The sequence below is a fragment of the Anabas testudineus genome, chromosome 16 (genome assembly GCF_900324465.2).
Source record: "Anabas testudineus chromosome 16, fAnaTes1.2, whole genome shotgun sequence".
NCBI classification, from domain to species: domain Eukaryota; kingdom Metazoa; phylum Chordata; class Actinopteri; order Anabantiformes; family Anabantidae; genus Anabas; species Anabas testudineus.
In genome coordinates, this window is record NC_046625.1 from 1,102,662 (window position 1) to 1,122,867 (window position 20,206).

A 20,206-nucleotide genomic window follows, 5' to 3' on the forward strand; every position below is an offset into this window, starting at 1 on the left:
CTTCTTTATTGTACCACAATAATCTCTCTCTTCCTCTGTCCATCCAGAGGCGTGTTTCCATAAGCAGGACCCCGGCAGCTGCCAGAACTACACCATGATGTGGTTCTTCGACACTGAACAGAACGAATGCTCTCGCTTCTGGTACAGCGGCTGTGACGGCAACGCCAACCGGTTCAAGACACAAGAGGACTGTGAAAACCTGTGTCTCACCAAGAGTCGATGAGGAGGACGAGGCTGGATTGGTTCAAGAAAAATATTTGTGCATGAAATATTTATCAGAAATAATTCAGAAAACACATCTTCAAGAAAATAAAAAAACAACTTAGCTCTGTGAAGAACTTTGATCAGAGCTGAGTCGGCTCTGGTGCGTTTTTTCTGTTATTCAGTTTCTGCTAAAAAGCCTTCAGGGAAAGTTGAAGCTGCACCAAAGCTCAGCAGCTGCTGGTTAAAGATCTTCCGAATGACTTTTGTTTGTTTCTTTCTTGAACATGCGTCACTTCCCTCAGAGCACCTCGTCTTTTTGAATCCTCTTACCTTTAATGTTTTTAGCTCATCAGATATTCCACTTCTTTCAGGTTACTCTGTATTTTCCCTCAGATCAGGTGCTGTTTTTCAGAAAACAGGTCTGTTGAGACTCCAAGTTAATGTTTGAAGGAATCACATGTAACTGAGCTTTGTATTCACAACGTGTTATTTTCTGTAACGGACTGAAGCTGAAGGTTTCACTGAGTCAAACTCTGCAGACTGTCACAGGAAACTTTACAGGAATTTGGCAGCAACACCTTATTTTGTAATCTTAGGGTTCCGGTGACTCATTGCCATTTTCAGATGCAGTTTTCTATTTTTTAAGGTTATAAATTTCATGAGGAGGAGGAACTGCTGAGCTCATGAGCTACACGATGGAGAAATTATTGTAATTCAGACAATTCCAGGATGAACCAAAAACCACTAATCCTCAACAGACTACGAGTAGAGTTGAGCCCTTTTTCTGAATAACTGCTATTTGACGAGACTCATCTGTTACAAGGACGTTTTTCTCACCAACTTCTTCAGATTCGAGGATGTGGGAACAAATGTTTAACAGTTTTACACCATGATTACGTCAGGTCTGGCAAAACTAGAGAGTTTCAAAGCAACCCAGACCCTAAAACCCCATCACAGGGCTGACATTCACTAAGAGTCACAACACAGACACTAGAGTCTTAATCAAGTCTATTTAATCAATGATCCATCACTTGTTGAATTAAATGACAATGTTATCCACAAGTATAAAGACAATTAGTACAAACTGATGTGCAGCAAATCATAGTGCACAAACGGGAGGGAGAGGTGATTTGTTAAAGCCTCCAAAACCCAAAGTGTAGAACCAGACTTGTGTGTTATTTCCCCTGCTTCACCCTCAAGGTGACTCTTTCCTGCCTCTGCTTCGCTGCATGTGTCCTGAATTCTGTGAACTCGATCTAAAATCATTACAGGCATCATTTAAACAAACTTGGTATCGATCAGTTTCTAAAACAGAAGAATTGCAGGTTCGTTGTCAGGTTCCTAAACCCCCACATTACCAGGCACATGACCTTGTAGTGGTGAAAACGTGTAAAAGGGTTAATGACTGTGCTGTTAAACACGATGCTATGGGGAGGACACTGAATATGTTACTGTTTGAGGCATCGAACTGAACTTGAGCTGCTCCTGTGACATCTCTGTCTGCTTTACTCCACAAATACAAACTAAAGCCTGAAGTGGCTGCGGACCAGCTCAAGTCCCAGTTTGAGTCTTAAAAGGTCTGAAACGTCTCTCACTGTACTCTATGGACAAGGTTTCAGCCTGCATCTGACTCGACGTGGAAATCCCTGTCTGTGGTTTGATCACACTGACCAATGGTGCTTCATGTAAAAAAGAAATAAAAAGAAAGATTGTAAGAAACCTTTTGGAGTTCTCATTGATGATGTGATCTTAGCTGTGAATGACTATATGCGACAGGTCCCACACATTTACACCAGTTTCACAGTATAAACCAAACAACAGTCAAGTATAGAATGAAGAGCTGTGTGGAGTGAACCAGGTGATCCGCAGTGAGTAGAGCAGGGACAGAAAACAAGCAGGGTAGTGGATCTGGAGGACCAGGTTTGCATTAGATAATCTTACAGTTTTATTATTATTCACACAATGCCGATATTTACAGCTGCAGTTTTGCATCTTAATGTGAAAATCAGTCACACAACTTCGACCAATCCCAGTGAATTCTTCACATTCCTAAATGTTGTACAAAATTGACCTACACTCTACACTGACCCTGAACGCCTCGCCAGCACTACTTCTGTGATACTGGACATAATTTAAAACAAGCAAAGCCACTAATGTGATGAACTAATGTTTAAACAAGATTAGTAATGATTGTTCTACATAAGTTTGATTTTACTGAATGAAATCACAGATAAATAACATGAGAACTGATTTTAGCAGCTGGTTAAACACCAGGTTTTATTTGGCAGATGGACAAACACTGACATGGTTCATCATTCTGCAGCAACAAAATCTATCATTTGATATTTTATACAAGTTTCAAATCAAGCGTTGTAGTACTCAGATGTAAAATTAATTATGTACAGAATCTACCACAGTAGACTGAATAGGAGAGAGCATTTGTAATAGTTATTTACCTGCCAATTTCAGAACACAGAAAGGTCACTGTGGTTTAAAGGCAGCTCTACTCTGCTGCACGGTCAGATGTAGGTTGGTCATTTATTATCTTTAATTAATTAGTTAGTTAATTATTAAGTGGTCTAAACACATCAACCTTTACCAGGTTCTTAATGTTGTTTATATCACACTGTCCAACGAGCAGATTTAGGCCCAGTTCTGCCCTTTAACCTCCTCATTGCAGAGCTAGTACTGAATTTGCTGGAACCTGGTGAGAGTCAGAGGAAACGTACTGCGTCTCGATTTCTGATATTCTGAGATGACATGTTTCAGGTCTTTGTATTAAAAGTAGAATTTACGTTTTTGTCATTGCCACTCGTCTTAAGTCATTGATTTAAACTACAGAAAGGCAGCGTGCAGATACCTTCCGAATTTCAGATTGGATTCAGCTACTGGTGCTGGACCATGTTTGTATGAGGAGAAGAAACACGTGTCCTTAAACATGACGTACTGTACATGTGCTGTTGGCGTGTTGCCTTTGCTCATCTTCACTTCCAGACTTTGACTATGCCGTCTCTGGATGAGGTGACGATGAAGCCCTGCGTCGTCTGAAAGGTGGCGATGTCGGTGATGATGTCGTGGTGTCCCACAGGGAGGGATTCTGGGCCGCGGCGTGGCGAGTCCTCCACCACTCCGCTCTTCTGTTTACTGTGAATCTCCTGCAGAGACAAGGATAAAGTTGTCATTTAGGTTTCTGACTCTCAGACGCTTCGAAACCGTTCAGACACACATGTCACTAAATCAGAACTAGACTGATAGCGATGTCATGGCTCTGAACGAGACCCAAACTGTGGAAGTGTGTCTCCAACTCACTGTCACCTTTCTGGCAGCATTTATGCTGAGAACAATGTGTCCGGATTAATGTTGGCGGCTGCTGCGCTCAGGGACAGTACACAGTGTAGTCTCTGTTCCAAATGAAAAACCAAGATCTGAGCCAAATGGTGAATTTGGAGAATCATTCCACTCCTATAGACTAAAAGTCTAGAGTCCTGGTAGTGTTTACTACAGAGCTAAAAACACTCTGAGGTTGATTCCTGGTCCTCCGTGAGTAGAGGAGCTCAACAGTTGACATTTGTCCTGAGAGAAACTTCAAGGAATCATTAAAGGGTTAATTTTCTAAAGAGCACAACATCCATGATCTGTTCTTCTCTGCCATCACGCACAGACGGGACAAAATAGAAGCAGCCTAAACGGACCAGTTCCTGTCGACACCTGAAGTGTGTTTGGATTTTAAAAGGTGTGTATGTATGTACCTGTACTACTTCAGTCCCTTCAATGATCTTCCTGCTGTAGAGGACAGACGGGCAGTGCAGCGAGTCATTGGCTCCTCCGGCCACGATGTAGGACCTCTCCGGATACGCCAAGTCCCAGAACCTGAGAAGCAGATTACCTATTCATGTCTTTATGTCTCAGGTAGTTTCAGAGTTATGGTACAGTATCTGCTGCTGCTTTTGTTTTAATTAACTAACAATCAATTCAGCCTTTTAACATCTGCTGTTAAACATGTGTTGCTATTCATGTGTCTGAGGAGAATTTCTCCAGAATTTCACTGCAACAACAAAACATGTGCGGGACACTGCAGAGTCTGTTTCCATTGTGAGAGATGGTTTATTAGAGGGAACCTTAGTTGAACTGTCTCCATCTGTCAGTCGCAATCACGTCACGTACAAAACATCAGGGTGAACTTCTTCCTGCTCGATTCAGTTTTTTTGTATTTTTAAAATAATTTTAATCACATTGATTCATGTTGAAAAGAAGAGTTTGTCACATGCAGAACAAAGATGCTGCAACAGTTTATTAACGAATGCTGTAGTAGGGAGGTCTTTAAATCTAATCTCATCTGTCTTGAATTAAAGACCTGAGCTTCAGGTTGGAACATTTAGCAGGTTTCTCCTCCACAAACACAAACAAGCAACAAATCAATCGCCAACTTGTTTTACGTCACATAAAGCAAACTCAGCAGTTCTCATGATGATTGAGTCCGGTTAGTCAAATTATTCCGGCTGTGAAATGTTTTAAGTAAAAAGAAATGTTTCTGTTTAGATTCAGTACAGGAGAAAGTGAACAGTCCTCAGCTTCTCTAAGAGTTTTTGTTCAGACCTGATCCTCATGTCTGATCCAGCTGTGAGCAGCAGAGGGTTTCCATCAGCAGGACTGCAGTAGATCCCATGAACACTGTGAGGAGACGGCTGCAACACACACAGACACACACACACACACACACACACACTTAGAATCCAAGACATAACAGATTAAAATGTCTTTCTGGGCTAGTCAGAGCTGTTCAGCTTTAAATGGGGAAAAAAAATGCAGGATTCTGTTTTTCAGTGAACATTAAATCATTTAATATTGCTTTGTGCCTCATGTGAGACATGTTTTACATGTTCACACAGACAGGGTGCAGATGGCATATTTTGGTACAGTCAGATAATGAAAAACACTGAAGTTTTCAAATGAAACTAAACAAATTATGAACATGTAGATTGTTTTATAACAGAAATGAACTGTTTAGTATCAGGTAACATTGACTTCAGCTTAAACACAAGCAGCTGGCTAAATCCTCACAGCTCTACAAACTGAGAAATGGTCTGTTGCTGATATTTTTAATCATTAGGATAAAACTGGCTGCTTTGCTGAGTTTCCTGCATTTCACAATAGGATCGACAACTGATGACTGAAATATGCACAAACAGAGAAAGTGTAAGCAGCGTTTTATTTTTGTAGTGCAGTGTGACTATTTATCTTAACTGTAAATCGTAACTAGCTACTAGGTAATCAATGCAGTATAAATGTAGTGTTTATAAGTATAAATTCATATTGAAACTGTTATAAACTGATAAATAAAGACTGAGAATTCAGTTCCTTCAGTCAACAGACACACAAACCTGCATCTCAGAGAGTGGGGGAGCAGAGCTTGCCCACAGGGTGAATTTCCGATCTCCAGTCTCCATGTCCCACATTGACACTTCGTTATTCCCCTGCACAGCTGCACACAGACAGACAGAGAGGGACAGACATGTTATCAGAGAGAGAGACAGGTTGATCTGGCGATGCACTGTGCAGACACTTCATTTGTTGGTCAGGTATCATCCTGGGATGATAGGAATCAGCCTTTTTTTAAACGTTAGGTTAAAGTAAAATATTAAGTTCTCTTTATCAAATTCACAGAGATATTTCAGCACTTGTTCTCTGACCTGCAATGACAGACGACTGGTAGAGAGGATGCATGAGCAGCCGCCTGATTCGTGCTCGAGCAGGGTGGGAGTGGTTAGAGATAGGAAGCTGGAACCGCATATCCCAGCATGCCATGGTGCCGCTGCTCGTACCTGTGGAGGAAACAGGAGGTTGGGCTTTAACTGCTGGAGCTGTTTTAGTTTTATTTCACCCATGATAGAACACTGACATTTAAATTGGCATTAACCTTGCTTAACAGAAATTCAATCGTAAAAAACAGCTATCAGTCTTGATGAAGGAAAGAAGCCACAAACCGACCCAGACAGAGCCAGCACTGGTGCATGTCCACAGTGAAGGAGGTGATGAGTCCGAGGCGCAGGTCGTGGCGGAGCGTCCAGGCGTTGGAGTTGGAGCGAAGGTCCCAGCCGACCAGGGAGCCGTTGACAGTGGCGTACGCCAGCACCGACTGAGGGCCAGAGTTAAAGTGGTGGATGTCGACCGCACAGCCGTCTTCCTGCAGGTCCAGAGACCTGAGAGGTGTCAGGACACGAGACAGGCGAGACATGTCAAGCAAAATATTAATTACAATAAATCACACAGCAATTGTGTCGTGGTCAATGAACGTGAACCACATCTCAGTGTCATCTTTAATCCTACTAATTCTCTCTGTTCTTAACCTGCTAAAAAGAAAGCTAGGAGCATTAGGAGCGTTACAGAATCCTTTAACATCCATTGTACCAGTAATGAGGTGTTGAGGTGCCACTGTTACCTGCTGAGGAAGGGCTGAACTTTGGGGGATTTTGGTGGTTTATTTGCTTCAACAGCCAACAGCTGGATAGAACCGTTGTCCGAAGCCACAGCTAAGTAATGTGAGCCGTGACAGAAGGTCAGCGTCTTCACATGACCGCCAATACGAGAATAAGTCAACACTGATCTGTAGGAGCAGAGAGCAGACACAACAGAGCTGGTAACATCCAGTATGTGGACGGACAGTGACTCCACGTGTGGCGCAGCTGCTCAAACAGACAAACACCACTATAGATTTTCATAGGTACCAAGTTTGTCAGTGACTCTATGTTTTCAGTAGTCGTGGCTCTGGTTTGGTTTTTAGGACCCACCTCGTGGTCGTGGTTTTGCCCTCCATCTTCTGACTGTCCCAGACTTTGACGGTGCCATCATTGGATGCTGTAGCAAAGATGGAGTGTTCGTCTGAGACTCTGATACGATTGACAGCGGCTTTGTGCTCGTGGAGGTGGGCGACCAGCAGACCTTTGGGGTGCCACCCTGAAACACACATTTACAACTGTGAGAGAACAGGTCTTGGTGTGACTCAGTGAACATGTTTCACTGCAGTCAGAGCTCGATAACCGATGCTGCAGCTGCTGAATTTCACGACCTTCTTTTTAAAAGAACAATTAATCTTTTTGGGAAATAAGAAAGTTCTCTGTCCTCCCTACAGGGAGGTGTTCAGATGGATGTCAAGACAACACAAACTAGTGTGGGAAGCAGGGAGAGACCATTAGCTTGGCTCCTTCCAAAACACAATTTCTCCATCAGGACAAAATGTCCACAACAGTAAATAATACATAAAACAGGCTGTTGGATAAGCCAACGCTGTCGTTTCATCTCTGTGTTTTTGTGTTGGGTTCTGTATGTTCAGGTTACCAGGGGGAGGAGGTCGACTCTCCCACTCTGCGCTCTCCATCATTTGCTTGGCCATGCGCTCTGCATTACACTGCTCCCTCTTCTGCTGCACCAGCTGCTGCAGCTCCGCCTTGCAGGTGTTAATGCGGCGTTGGTAGGTGGGGCCGCTCGCCACAGACTGTAACACAGGAACTGCGGGGGTCACGGTGCTCTTCCTGACCTGACTGGCTGGACCGTCAGTAGCCTGCACAGTTCAGGGGATCACATTAACAGAGTCTCTAGTGATTCTAGGTTTTAGTGACCTTGATACTTTGAATTACAACAATTATGAATACTTGCTTTGTCTACTGTGTCCGTTCTACAGTGTTAGTTTTATATTTGATCTTTTTAATAGTTGTTTCAGTAACATGTGAGACCAGTGACTCTATTTCTCCAGGCCTTTCTAGATAAGCTGGACATGTGATTAAAAAAAACTAAAAAACTATTACTCACTTTAAAAACTCTCTTCAGAGTTTGTCTGGGACGGGTCCTGTTCCAACTCTGGTGTGACTGAACAGGACCCGTCCCAGACAGACCTGACTAATAAACAAGTAAACACAGAGTAACAGGGTTCGAGTTACCGTGGTGGGCTGAGTGGAGGGCGGCTCCTGAGATCCAAACATGCTCTTCCACTCCTCGTTCATGGTTGAGTCCTGCTTCGTGTGCTTCCTCGCTGCAGGGAAATAAACACACACACACACACGACAGGTTCATGAAAACATTTCGACTTTTCAGCTCTTTTCACAGTTGACAGCTCTATAAATGTTCAAACAAATGTTTTAGAAACTTGACACCAGCACATGCTCAACAGATGCTGTCACTTCTACATCTGGTTATAATCACACAGTGAAATATAGTTATCTGACTTTGAGCACTGGGTCTTAAAGAATTTATCCTTGCATCATAAAAAGCAAATCATTTAGTTTCCAATTAAACTACACACAATAATTTTTATTTGAAGTTATAAATGTGGACTGACATCAGTGCACGTTCAGCAACTGGAACAAGTAAGGGAGGATCCACACTTAAACATCTGTCTTAGCCAAAATACTCTTTCAGGATTCAAACAATCTTAGCAGATGAGCCTTTTTCGCAGAGTGGAGTAAATCCAAGGCGTGTCAGGTATCTGGAGAGCACAAAGGGAAGGTGATTCATGTGGGAGATTAGAGGGGAGTTTCCCTGAGGCTCTTTTTCTTTCTAATGTCTAATTGTCTAAACAGTAATTAAATCTAACAACTTGGTCTTGGGTACACACAACTGGAATTCAAGAATTCTGCACAGATGCTGAGACTCATTCAGAACCACCTGGAGACAGTAACTTTAACCCTTTTAACCATGTTTAATGATGTTGAATACTGCACTAATATTAAATAAAATTGAATATTACATCTCCAGGAATCAATGGGCTCATTGATTGTACAAATAACTGATAACTAGCCAACACCCCATTGGATGTTGAATCATAGAAACAGTGAAGATAAGCCTTTACAATTCCCTCACAGCCCCAAAATGCTGTATTTGCATGAAACACGTCTGCAGGAATTAAAACTGAACCCTGTGAAACGTTAGATGAGGCTCCACCATGTGTATCTTAGAGAACAGCTGAATGCTGAATACGTCTGGCTTTTGGCTGCTCCTCCAGATTCTATCACGTTCTGTGGATACTGTTTATTGTACTCACAGGAGAATTCCTTGTGGAATTTAAGGGGCATCATTTATGCTCTAGCACCACTTGGTGGACAAACTAAACACCTGTGGCTACAAGAACCGCAACAATAAGATTTGTCTGACAGTTATTGGCAATATCTAATTTTTTAAAACAAAAAGAGGAAAGTCTGGAAAAACAGTTAATTATAGAAATAATGAAAAAATGAAGAAACCAAATAAAGTAAATGAGTAAAAGAAACATGACAGAGAAAAGAAAAGAAAGAAGAAAGATAATGAAGTGAACACTTAACAAAATTAATTCTACCTTAGTTAGATCTTGGTTTAGCTGCATTTAACGTCACATCATTCAAATAACCTCACAGCACAAGGATGCAGCTGTTAGCGCTGATGAAACAGCAGATTAGAATGAAGGGTTTCAATTTAAAGGGAATGTTAGACATTAAAAAGGTCCCATGAAACTGCAGAGTCTAAAACTCTGCTCAGGGATAAAGACCTGCAGGTTCAGGATCGACCTGCCACATGTGACCAGATGGATCTTTATGAACAATTGCAAAATAAATAAAGACATGATAATTACAAGGGATGAAAGAACAGAGGTTTAAAAATGTATCAGGCTGCATTTGTTGACATCACATGTGTTTTTAATTTCATGGGACCTTGAACAGTTAGTTCCACAGCAGCCATGTGCATCTTTTCCAACTAAACGACATGAAACACTATACCAGATGCTGCGGCGATGAACTCTGTGAAATGGATAAAAACAGCATCTTAATATGAAATAGGGACAGAGGAAAAATTTAACTAGAAAGTTGAATAATTAGTCTGAGAACTGTATCATTCAGAATATTTTACTCTTGACTTAACAAAATGATCTTCAGATGGTGTATTTAATGAATTCCAATTTAACAAGAATGAAGACTGGTTATAGATTACCACATTTCTGTTTTAATACAGCAGCTGTTAATGTTGCATTGACTGTATCAACAACTTTAACAGTGTAAAGGTAGGTAAGGCATCACAGAATCCAAAACAAATAACTGCAATACGCTGTACATTAGTGCAAGTCTAGTTAAGCTTCACTTGCTAAAAGGCAAAGTGTCCTGAAATGAGTGGGAACTGAAGACAGCTGCAGTAAAGACCTGTGTTCAGCTTCAACCGTGTGGTTCTGGTTTCATAATAATACTAATAATAAGTGCGCTACACTGTTGTGTGAGTCCTGTGTGAAGAAGAAAGGCCGGACGATCTTCAGTGACCAATCACAGAGTATGAAAACAGCAACAAGCAGATCATTTGAGTGATCAAAGCAGAACATTACTACAGTACTGTGTGTGTTGCAGCACCAGTTGTCTTCAACACTTACTTATTAAGTAAAAAATTAATATTAAACATGAAACAAACAAACAAAGCTGATGAGAACCGACACTGAAGATACAGGCTGATGGTGGGGCACGTCTGTGTGTAAGTGCTTTTACCTCTCTTGTCCTCAGTCTCTGCTTTGGGTTTGACCAGGTCGACTTGGCGCCCTGTGATGCCGAGCGTGGCCAGGTCGATGACGCCGGTCTGAACCGCCTCCCCCAGGTGGCTCTGCTCTCCCATGTTGGCTTTGGCCTTGTTGGATTTCAGCATGAAGTCTTTGAGCGCCAGCAGCTTGTCCTCCTCCGCCTCGGTCATCCCCTGAACAACCGAAGACAGGAGCCAGGAGAGAGTGAACACAGACGGCGGCACCACTGGAAGCTAGACGATGGATTATTCTACAGGCAGAACTCTGAGTGAAACCGGTTCAAAAACAACATTTTGAGTGCAGCAGAATTTGGCCAACAGTATGTGAAGTCCTGTTAAACGTCATATGGAGTGAATCACATGGGTTCTATGATAAGCCAGTGAGCTATGTCCTCCATTCAATTATCAGTTTTTACATGTCCCCACACCTTCTGGAGCGCTCAGGTCCTCTCACCAGATGTTGTTCAAGGGTCTAAATAGAAGCTCAGAGGAGACGGTGTTTGCAGTAATGGCTGTTCACCACTCAACATTAGAGCTGCGCCACCATTACACTGACACCAACTTTCTGGTCCCGTTTCTTACGCTTGAACTGACAGAGATCTTTCCCTCTACAACATGGGAGAGAACAACAAGAAACAAAGGTTCCCTGCAGAACTCCAGCCAGTGATGCTGTGGTTCCTAGGTGATGTTTAAACTCCTGTCCCACCAAAGTATCTGATTTCTTTGAATTCAGCTTTGAACCCATCAACAAATTTTGGTATAGAGTTTAACAGACGTGTAAATAAAGAGCTGTGCTTGCTGGTGCAGGGTGACTGACAAGAGCCAGTGGACTGGATCGGGAAACTGAAAGCTGAGAGAACAGATCCAGGTTTTATTGTCTGATGCTAAATGTGCTGTGACAAAAGTGACAGAAATAAAAACAACCCAGCACAGCAAGGAACTGATCACGGTTCACCTGAAACTGTCCCTAAAACACCCTGGAAACATGAGATACTAATGTCTATCAACTGAGGACAGATCTGTAATCTGAGCTCCATGTGTGAACTAAGCTCTGAGCAAGACATTGACGTGGTTACACAATGTTCCATAGAAATTTGGAAATTTGTTTTTTCCTTGGAACATAAAGAATAACAAAGTCGAAGTCCAGAGCCCCACACACTGAATCTGGCAGCGAGACGGCTGCTGTTTTCCAGATGGAGATTTGACAAAAACCACATTTCAAATAAACTAAACCTTCCTACTAAAGCTCTGCCTCCAGCATGAGCATATTTCTGTTTAATCTGGATTAAAACCAGCATGTGACGATCTAACATGGTATCCACTGAGTACTACACTGTTGCAGGAGAGCCTAAGAAGAAAAAATGCCCATGACGAGTTTTTATTTAGAGTTTTGTGGAAATTTGTTCATTCTCCATGAATCTCATTACAGAAACTTTCTGGTCCTGATGGTTTAATTCTGAGGAAACATGAAAGCTGTTCAAAAACAGTTGACCTTCATTTAATCAGAGCCATTCTGAGGAAAGTGTGTGCAGGATTCTAAGTTAGTCCCTAAATGTTTTAACTCCTGTTGAGCATTTTTAACTTTGAAACTGAGATAAGCAGGTGTCCAACATGATAAAGCTTTGGATCACTGGTTCCTCCTTTGATGGTGAGATCTCGGCTCCTGCTGAAAAACCTCCCGAACGTCATGGTTCCCATTTGTCTTATTGTTGGAAAAGCTCTAACAGTACATTATCTCTCCACATTTATATCTCCTCTTTCAAAGACACACAGAGACTGGACCTACTGAGGAGGTTAAATGATTTCAATGTCAATGAACCAAGTCCTGGAATTCAGTTTTTTCTTTAACTGCAGTTGAACGTGTGCAGAAGCAAATGTAGCTGCAAAATAATCACACCACAGTGAGTTAGTTAAAGTTCTGTGTTTTTATGTTTTACGTTTGTATTGTTTCCTTTGTGATGATGATTTAACTGATGAAGACTAAGATCATTTACAGATTGAACCTGAACACTTGTGTTGTGTCTGTATCGTCACCTTATACCATTTACAGGAATGTTTGTCACTGAAATACCTTTGACTTAACTGTTCATGAGAAAAGTCATTTGGACTTTTACGTCTGGAACCACAGACACCAGCTCATCCCACCTCAATGCTGTAGGTTACTTTGGACCCAGAGTCTCTGCTTGATCCTGTTAAGGGATCAATAGTTTAACAGTTCCACACTTTTCCTTTTAGTTTATTAACGTAAAACAGCTCAGTTTTAAATGTCTTAATAAATATCAGAGCAGATCCTGTTTGCTGCTTTGAGGTCTGGTCTTTAAAATGCTATCACCTAATAACAAACAGGTTTAACTAACACAGCGTGGACACTGCACACAGGCCACAGGCGACCTTTCAGCATACCACAAGGAGCTGTTTCAGATAACTCATCCCCAGAGAAACAGTGTTCAGAGAACACTGTGGCACAAATCCATTGGAAATGTACATTTGTGTGAATCTGGACATGTTGATGTTGCACAGTAACAACACTGACACACCCCGAGTGAAACTCCCTGCAGAAAGTCAAGACGTTGGACCACTGGAGGTCAGCAAAGACATGATGAGAATGAAGCAGAGTCAAAGTACAGAGAGATTACAGCATGAGGAGTAAGTGAATCACAGATGAGAGATTCAAAGACAGATCTATAGACCTGCTCTGCATCATGTGACTTTACTTAAACGAAAAAATCATCAACACTGTAAACACAAACAAATGTCCATGTTTTTCAGCTACAAATCTTCAATCTTGCTCTCTTCCCACAGTCTTGTTGTAAACTGTCAAATAAATAACTATTTACAGTCTCAGTTACCAACATAAAAGCGTGTTTTATGCTTTCATAATGTGCGTTTGTTTTTTTTGGCTCTGGAGAGACATGCATGTAAACTCCAGCTTCACTAGTTGCTGGAGGCAGACAACAACCGTGCAGTAATTCTGTTTTAGTTAAACATCCCTGTCACATCTTTCACACGGACCTCTCATTCTTTGCTGATCTTTAAAAACCCACAAAGCAAACTGTGCTCATATTCCAATAAGCTGAATCAGCAGGTTTAACGTTATGTGGGAATGATGGTCAGCTCAGGAATTGACTGCCAGCAGCAGCGCCGCAGTCCATCCATCACTTGAAAACAACACTCTGACTAAAACACAGCAACACTTGTGCAGGTGTTTCCACAGCCTCAGTGACCTAAATTCACTTTCTTCACCAAGTTGTTCAGGTCGCTCACCTGTGAGAGCAGCTTCTTGAGGAGCTGAGCGATGGCCGGGTCATCAGGAGTGGGGCATTCTGGGATGGATCCAGCTCGCTTCTTCTGCCGCAACAGCAGGTGTCGGAAGAGGCTGGCGATGTCTTTGGAGCGGAGGGCGTAGTCGAAGATGGAGCGGTTCACCGGCTCCTTCAGAACACTCAACAGGACCAGCTCCTTATCGATCTGAGGAGGGAGAGACCAAGAGGTAAGGCTGAGGTGATGACGGGTGACGAGGGTGAGAGACGGACTGAAGATGAAGGACTCACCTGGATGATGGGCTGGGTGATGAAGGGGTTGAGGTGGGGCATCAGTTTACAGTAGACGTCGGCCACATTAAGGTGCTGTGCCACCACAGTGATGAAGCCCACAGCCCCGTAACGGATCCACAGGTTGGGGTGACACAGGAACGGAGCTACGGCAAGCAGCAAGGAACAAATTGGATCGCTGACACAATAACTGCCGAATAATTTAGGCACCTTATACATTATATATATATTATTTTATATATTCGATTAATCTCCATCATAGGAGAAGGAATCTGCCCCCAATTCATTCTGCAACGTGACAACTTCAAACCCTGAGTCTTCCTCCTCCTCCTCCTCTCCTCCTGTCTCAGCTAATGCTAACATGCCTCAACAGCAGCCACCTAATGATGCAAACCTGCCTCCACTCTCCCCGATGAAGCAGTTGATCCAGCTGCAAATAATCATTTAGCAAAAACACTGTTCATGTTTAGCGTTGTCTGTTGAACAAATGCATTGAACATTAACTGTAGAGATTCAGTGGAGGTGCTTTAAACATGTTTTTTGCTTTTTTATGCTGAATTAAAGTTATTATCTAAAAGTTCTTTAGTATCTTTGAAAACACACATATTTCAATATGAACAGCATTTTTTTCATTGTGCAGATATTGAAAGCAGCAGAGTGTGGTCTCACCAATATCACCGACAAACTCGTAGATGTGAGGTTTCTGCAGCAGCCCCAGCTGACACATACAGGTCAAAGCATTGAGAGATTTGTAGATGACAAACTCCTCGGTGTCGCTCAGACCCTGCTGCAGCAAAGGCTTCAGGATAGAGGAGCTCTGCCAGCCCACATATGCTGCCACACCTTCATCACAAAACACAACACAGGGAGAGCGTGAGACGAACAAAAGGTCAAGTAACTTGTGGACTGATACAACTAAGACTGAATTGTTGGGGAAGAACATACACATTTACATGTGTACTGAGTAAAAAGAGAACTACATTCTAAATTCAAAGCATCATCCCATCTGTACTTGTGATGTACATGAACAGATCACATTTTAGGTCCAATTACTGCAGAAAACTAGGTCATTCTTTCTACTGTACATGAAGCTGATTAGGAAATGAATATAGAATTTAAACAATGTTTTAGATATTTGTCTTCAGGTGAATTTTGGAAATGGTTGTTGAATATTTACCAGGTAATCTGTCAAAATCTTTAAGTCTAACTCTGTATGAAATTTACCCAAATAACATAAATATGTAGTTTTTATTTTTTAGCAAACCATTTTTTTATTTGTGGAGGCTGAGAGGAAAAAGGAAAGAAGCTTCTTACGTCTTCCTTTTTTCTTTGTGAGACACAAAACAAAATCCTGCTGGTACGTGAACACAACATGAACCTGAATGTCTGACTATTCTGACAGGTTTCTCACCCACGATGCTGTCGAAGAAGGCTCCTCGCAGATGCCAGTCGTTCTTGTCATTGAGGAATGTGATCATGTGAGACAGCAGGACGTCGTTGGCTTTCTGACGTCCGAAAAAGACGCAGAGACGCGTGATTCCATTTTCCATCAGCGACTGTTTGACGATGTTCTCGGAGTCGCTCAGCAGTGTCACCACCTTCTGCTGCACCATCTCATGCAGCGCCTGCAGCTCTGCAACACACAGCCAGCCAGTCTGTCACACAGATACTCGCTTCTGAACATCTGCAGTGTGAGGCTCAGCTTGTGTGTGTTTATGTACCTGAATCGTAGTTTTCGTTGGGGTGAAGCGTTTCCTCTGCGTCCTCACCGCTCAGGTCCTGCTCTGTGTTCACGTTGTTTTCCTGAACGAGCTCCAAGAAACGGAGCGCGCTCTCTGCCAGGTGGGCTATGTTCTCTGAATGTCACAGATTATAGCTCAGTCAATACCGAGGTCTGGACTCAGGTACAAATGTCTGAATTTGAACAGTTCATTAATGATAAAAATCATTTTACATAAAACATACAACTGAAAATATTTGTACGACTCAATTTGTAGCTTAAAGAATTCTGATTCTTTAAAAGACATGATCTGAGTCTTTCACAGTGTTGAAATACATTTGTCCTGCTCTCTCTTCTTTTTTGGCTCTCTGGTAAAGACACTTCACTTTAATCTCTTTAGCTCTTATTTTGGACATTTTATGCTTCAATTGTCCAACGTGTGTTAAGCTCTAGTTTAACCCAATAAAGAGATTTGAATTGAGATTTAAAATATAACTTTAGTCACAGATTTTCCTGTTTCTAGGCACTAACCTGCATATGCTAGTCTGACGATGGTGGCATCGTCCTGGGCGAGGTGCGCGATACCTGGCAGGATGTACTCTGGATAAATGTTTACATCGTTCCTCGGCACCTCCTTCACCAACGCCAGCACTTTGGCCAGAGTTCGAACGGCCTGAGCTCGCACACGTGGCATGGGGTCATTACAGAAGTGCAGCAGGTAAGGCGTGATGCGATCCAGCAAGATCTCGACACCGAGCCGCGGAGCCAGGTGGAGGATGAGCTCCAATGCCGCCAACTTAGAGTCACAGGAGTGCAGCGTCTGAAGGCAGGAGGTGATGACAGACACCAGGACGATGAGGCCCTGCTCCTCCCTGGAGCTCAGCACCGCATCACTGCTTTCCTGGGACGAACTGGAGGAGGACCCTGGAGAAAAAACTGCTTTTGAAGAAAAGGGTTTCCATTATGTAACCATAAAAACACATAGGACAACAGATCTATTGCCTCCCACCTCCTCGCAGGTTGTGCAGGATGTTGTCGAGGTCTTTGCGGATGATAAGCACTCGTTCATCAGCAGACTGGAAGGTCTCTTTAGCAAACTGAGCCATGTAAGGCTGCAGGAAGGTGTAGAAGATGTCGGGAAAGGCTTTCCCTCTCTGCTGCTTCAGGTACTCCTCTGCTGTCAGACGCTTTTCAGGCTCCCTCTGCACCATCTGAGCAACCTGAGACAGAAATTTAAATACAATTAAATTAAAAAGCAGTTTATCAACCTTTCAACAAAACAGAGGGAGTTTAATGTTATAATAATACTTTTGGTCAGTACAAGCAAAACTGACTTGACAACCATGAAGCGGACTGTGATCATTACCAGCTCCCGGATGCTCCTGTCCTCAATCTTCATAAGAACCTGCTCTGTTTGGAAGAGTCCTTTACGATACGCCAGCAGCTGGGAGAGATCGAAGAGCGGGACGCCCTCAGTGAACAACTCTGCTATCACACAGCCTTAAAAAATACGCAGGACAGTTTGGGTTAAAACTGAAACACTGCAGTCAACTGTTGGTTTTCATGTTACAGTCTCAAAAATACAACATCATTATACACAATAATAACAAACAATCCAGCATTAATATGAAGTTTAACTGAAGCTGCATTCGGAGAAACAAAAGCTTCAGCTAACCTGCCACAGCAGAGCTTGATCACCAAGACGTTTCTAAAGCTGAAACCAAACACTGTCAAATGCAAATTACTATTTTTCTTACAGGAACCATTACGAAAAGAAATTTCATATAAATTCAAATAAAAACAAGTATCATCCAAAAAAATTACCTTATTAAAATAGATATTAAAATGTATTAGTAAAGTTCAAATTGAGTTTGAGAGGCTATTCAAAAAACAAATAATACCTGCTGAGAAAATGTCCATGGCCTGTTTGAGCTCCCCTCTGCTTCTCTGGTTGTTGTTTGTCAGGTCCACCAGCGGCGTATTCTGGTCACTCTCTGTGGTAAACATGCTTCCATCCACAAACCTCTCAGGTGCGATGTAGCACGTCCTCCGTCTGGACGTATCGAAGAAGTAGTTGAAGTCGGCGGGGTTGTCTTCTGGCAGGTACGTGGGTTTGAAGCTGGCAAAGTCAGTGAGCAGCACCCAGTTCCAGCTGGTCACCATCACGTTCTCCGTCTTGATGTCTCCGTGGCGGACGCCGGCTTTGTGCGCCTGGTCAACAGCATTGAGGATCTGGAAGGCCAGCCAGCGCTTCTCCACATTGTTGAGGAATGGCCTGGTGCTGATGCGGTCATAAAGGTTGTCCCGGACATACTGACGGAACAAGATAGCCGCTTTCTCTGTGAGGGAGGTTTTCTGGAAAGGCAAGCAGTTTTGGCAGGAGTGCAGACGGATCTTCAGCTCCTCCAGCTCCTGTTTGTAGCTGGTCAGAGGCAGAGACGGGTCCTGGATGGCAAAGACTTTGACCACCACCAGGCCCTCGCGGTGTTTGGCCCGGGCCACCTTGAAGAAGCGGGTGCTGCCTAGGCTCTTGTCGTATTCATGGTCGTGAATGTCTGAGAAGTAACTGTCCACAGAGAGGATCTGAGAGGGGGCGATTCCCGCCAGCTGATTCCCCATCACACCTCAACACACGTCTGTGGAAAAGTGACAGTAAAGATCATTTTAAAGGTGCTCAGACAAGTAATAATACCATAATGTAGTCTAGCATTAAAAAGCTACTAAAGTAAAAGCTTTAGCTCAAAAACATTCTTCAAGTACCAAAAGTAAAAGGCCTCTTTTCACATGATGTAATGTGATATTACAGATTTATATGATTGTTACTATTCATTATTAACCTGTTGGTAACCAAGAAGTTTATTTCAACACCTTAGTCACTTGATGATGGTGTTTTAAAAGAGAAGAAGTGCTGTTTATGTTCGAATATGTACATTAATTTAACTTTTGAATACCTAAACATATTAAAAATCTGCAGAAACCTAATTTTTAAAGAACATGTGAAACAAATCTGGTCTAAATTTAAACATTTAGTTTTAGTTGAGATACTTTTTTATAACTTTCAGTTGTACAGATGCTCAAAGAAATATCTTTCTTAGCAGAGTACATGTGGTTGTAATTTAGGCCCTAAAGTACATTTAAAGCATGTACTTTGTACTTCAACTTGAGCAAATATTATTTGTAGTGGAGGATTCCTGGTCCTCAGCTCAACTGCAGGTTTAATTAAGTGAGTTAAAACACACTTTGGAACAACAAGGACTGATTTTGTTCATTTAATGCTGCTAAACATTTGCATTTCACAGCAGGTGAACAGAAGAAATGAAGCGTGGAGAAAACCTCCATCCGAGTTAATACGTTGTTATTAAGCTAGCTACTGAAAGAGCAGTCACATGATTCAGCGCTAGGTTAGCATGGCAGCTAAGACCTATTAGCTCCCCAGAATAAACGCTTCTGGTTTACTGTCAGTGTTGAAATGATCAACAGACAGAACATTTAACTTACCAGCTCCTGCTGTCAGAACCGTTGTTGTTGTTGTTGTTGATTTAGCTTTAGCTAACGAACAGATGTTGTGGCGGCTGCGATCACAAACTTCATCCAGAGCGCAGATTGATCGTCTTCATGTCGCGTCTCGGTGCCTTAGCTACAACAATTGTCAACAGGTATCATCCTCTTCAGGCCTCAAGTGACACGTGTCGTGGAGGAAAACCGACAGTAACCGTGAAAAATAGACAGTGACTAGCCTAGCTAGCTTAAGCTAACCGATTAGCCGTTTCCAGCTGTTGTTATGAATCCGGGTCACACCGGAAACAGCTCGTCTCACAGCGCCCCTGCTGGTCGACTGCAGGTACTACAGAGATCGTCTATTAAAAGAAGAGCACGCTGAAGTTTTGTGAAGTCGATTCAAAAAGGAGGAGAATTGAAACAATAAAATGATTAAAACATATAGAGAAAGATTTGTTTTACTGTAGAGACCTGCTGTGGAACAAAAACAGCAGCGATCTTAACCCTTTAAATACCAATAACCACATCATTTGGTTGTACTGTTAATTTATTTTAAATGTTTCACTTTGAGTGCTGAAAGACCGACGTTAATGTTTAGGGCCGGATGCTGTCCCGTTTTTTATACAGAGTGAGTGGTCTACTTCTTCAAACATGATCTTTGTTTTGAACAAACGGAACCTTCTGGCAGGAGCCGCGGGGCGTCCGGACGATC

General features: G+C 42.4%; 2 protein-coding genes across 5 annotated transcripts in view; one reads left to right on the top strand and one right to left on the bottom strand.

Annotated features, from left to right (window-relative positions):
* Nucleotides 1–1,923, top strand: part of LOC113169764 (collagen alpha-6(VI) chain-like) — a 45,510-nt gene extending 43,587 nt beyond the window's left edge. For all 3 annotated transcript variants that reach the window (XM_026371447.1, XM_026371448.1, XM_026371449.1), the window contains one exon: nt 48–1,923. In XM_026371447.1, coding sequence (XP_026227232.1) covers nt 48–223 — 176 coding nt within the window. In that variant the 3' untranslated portion in view covers nt 224–1,923. The remainder of the gene's footprint in view (nt 1–47) is intronic.
* Nucleotides 1,201–19,782, bottom strand: pik3r4 (phosphoinositide-3-kinase, regulatory subunit 4). 2 transcript variants are annotated; one of them, XM_026371451.1, is made up of 21 exons: nt 19,495–19,782; nt 17,898–18,632; nt 17,363–17,496; nt 17,006–17,216; nt 16,528–16,920; nt 15,998–16,132; nt 15,688–15,909; nt 14,946–15,119; nt 14,277–14,422; nt 13,990–14,193; nt 10,698–10,899; nt 8,139–8,230; nt 7,540–7,762; nt 6,993–7,158; nt 6,644–6,808; nt 6,193–6,404; nt 5,895–6,026; nt 5,586–5,686; nt 4,801–4,889; nt 3,954–4,074; nt 1,201–3,359 (listed from the first exon to the last, which is right to left on the bottom strand). In XM_026371451.1, the coding sequence occupies exons 2-21, from the start codon at nt 18,613–18,615 to the stop codon at nt 3,189–3,191; spliced, it is 4,011 nt and encodes a 1,336-aa protein (XP_026227236.1). In that variant the 5' UTR covers nt 18,616–18,632; nt 19,495–19,782; the 3' UTR covers nt 1,201–3,188. The 2 variants fall into 2 exon arrangements, with proteins under 2 accessions (XP_026227236.1, XP_026227235.1); XM_026371450.1 differs by having other exon boundaries at nt 16,528–16,932.
* Between the last annotated feature and the right edge of the window lie 424 nt (nt 19,783–20,206).

Excerpts from the sequence above, each read along its gene's own strand:
- pik3r4 (XM_026371450.1), bottom strand. The coding sequence starts at position 18,615 with ATGGGGAATCAGCTGGCGGGAATCGCCCCCTCTCAGATCCTCTCTGTG. Across the intron at positions 7,159-7,539 it reads GAGTCGACCTCCTCCCCCTG|GGTGGCACCCCAAAGGTCTG; the intron begins GTAACCTGAACA and ends TGTGTGTTTCAG. Across the intron at positions 6,809-6,992 it reads GGCAAAACCACGACCACGAG|ATCAGTGTTGACTTATTCTC; the intron begins GTGGGTCCTAAA and ends CTGCTCCTACAG.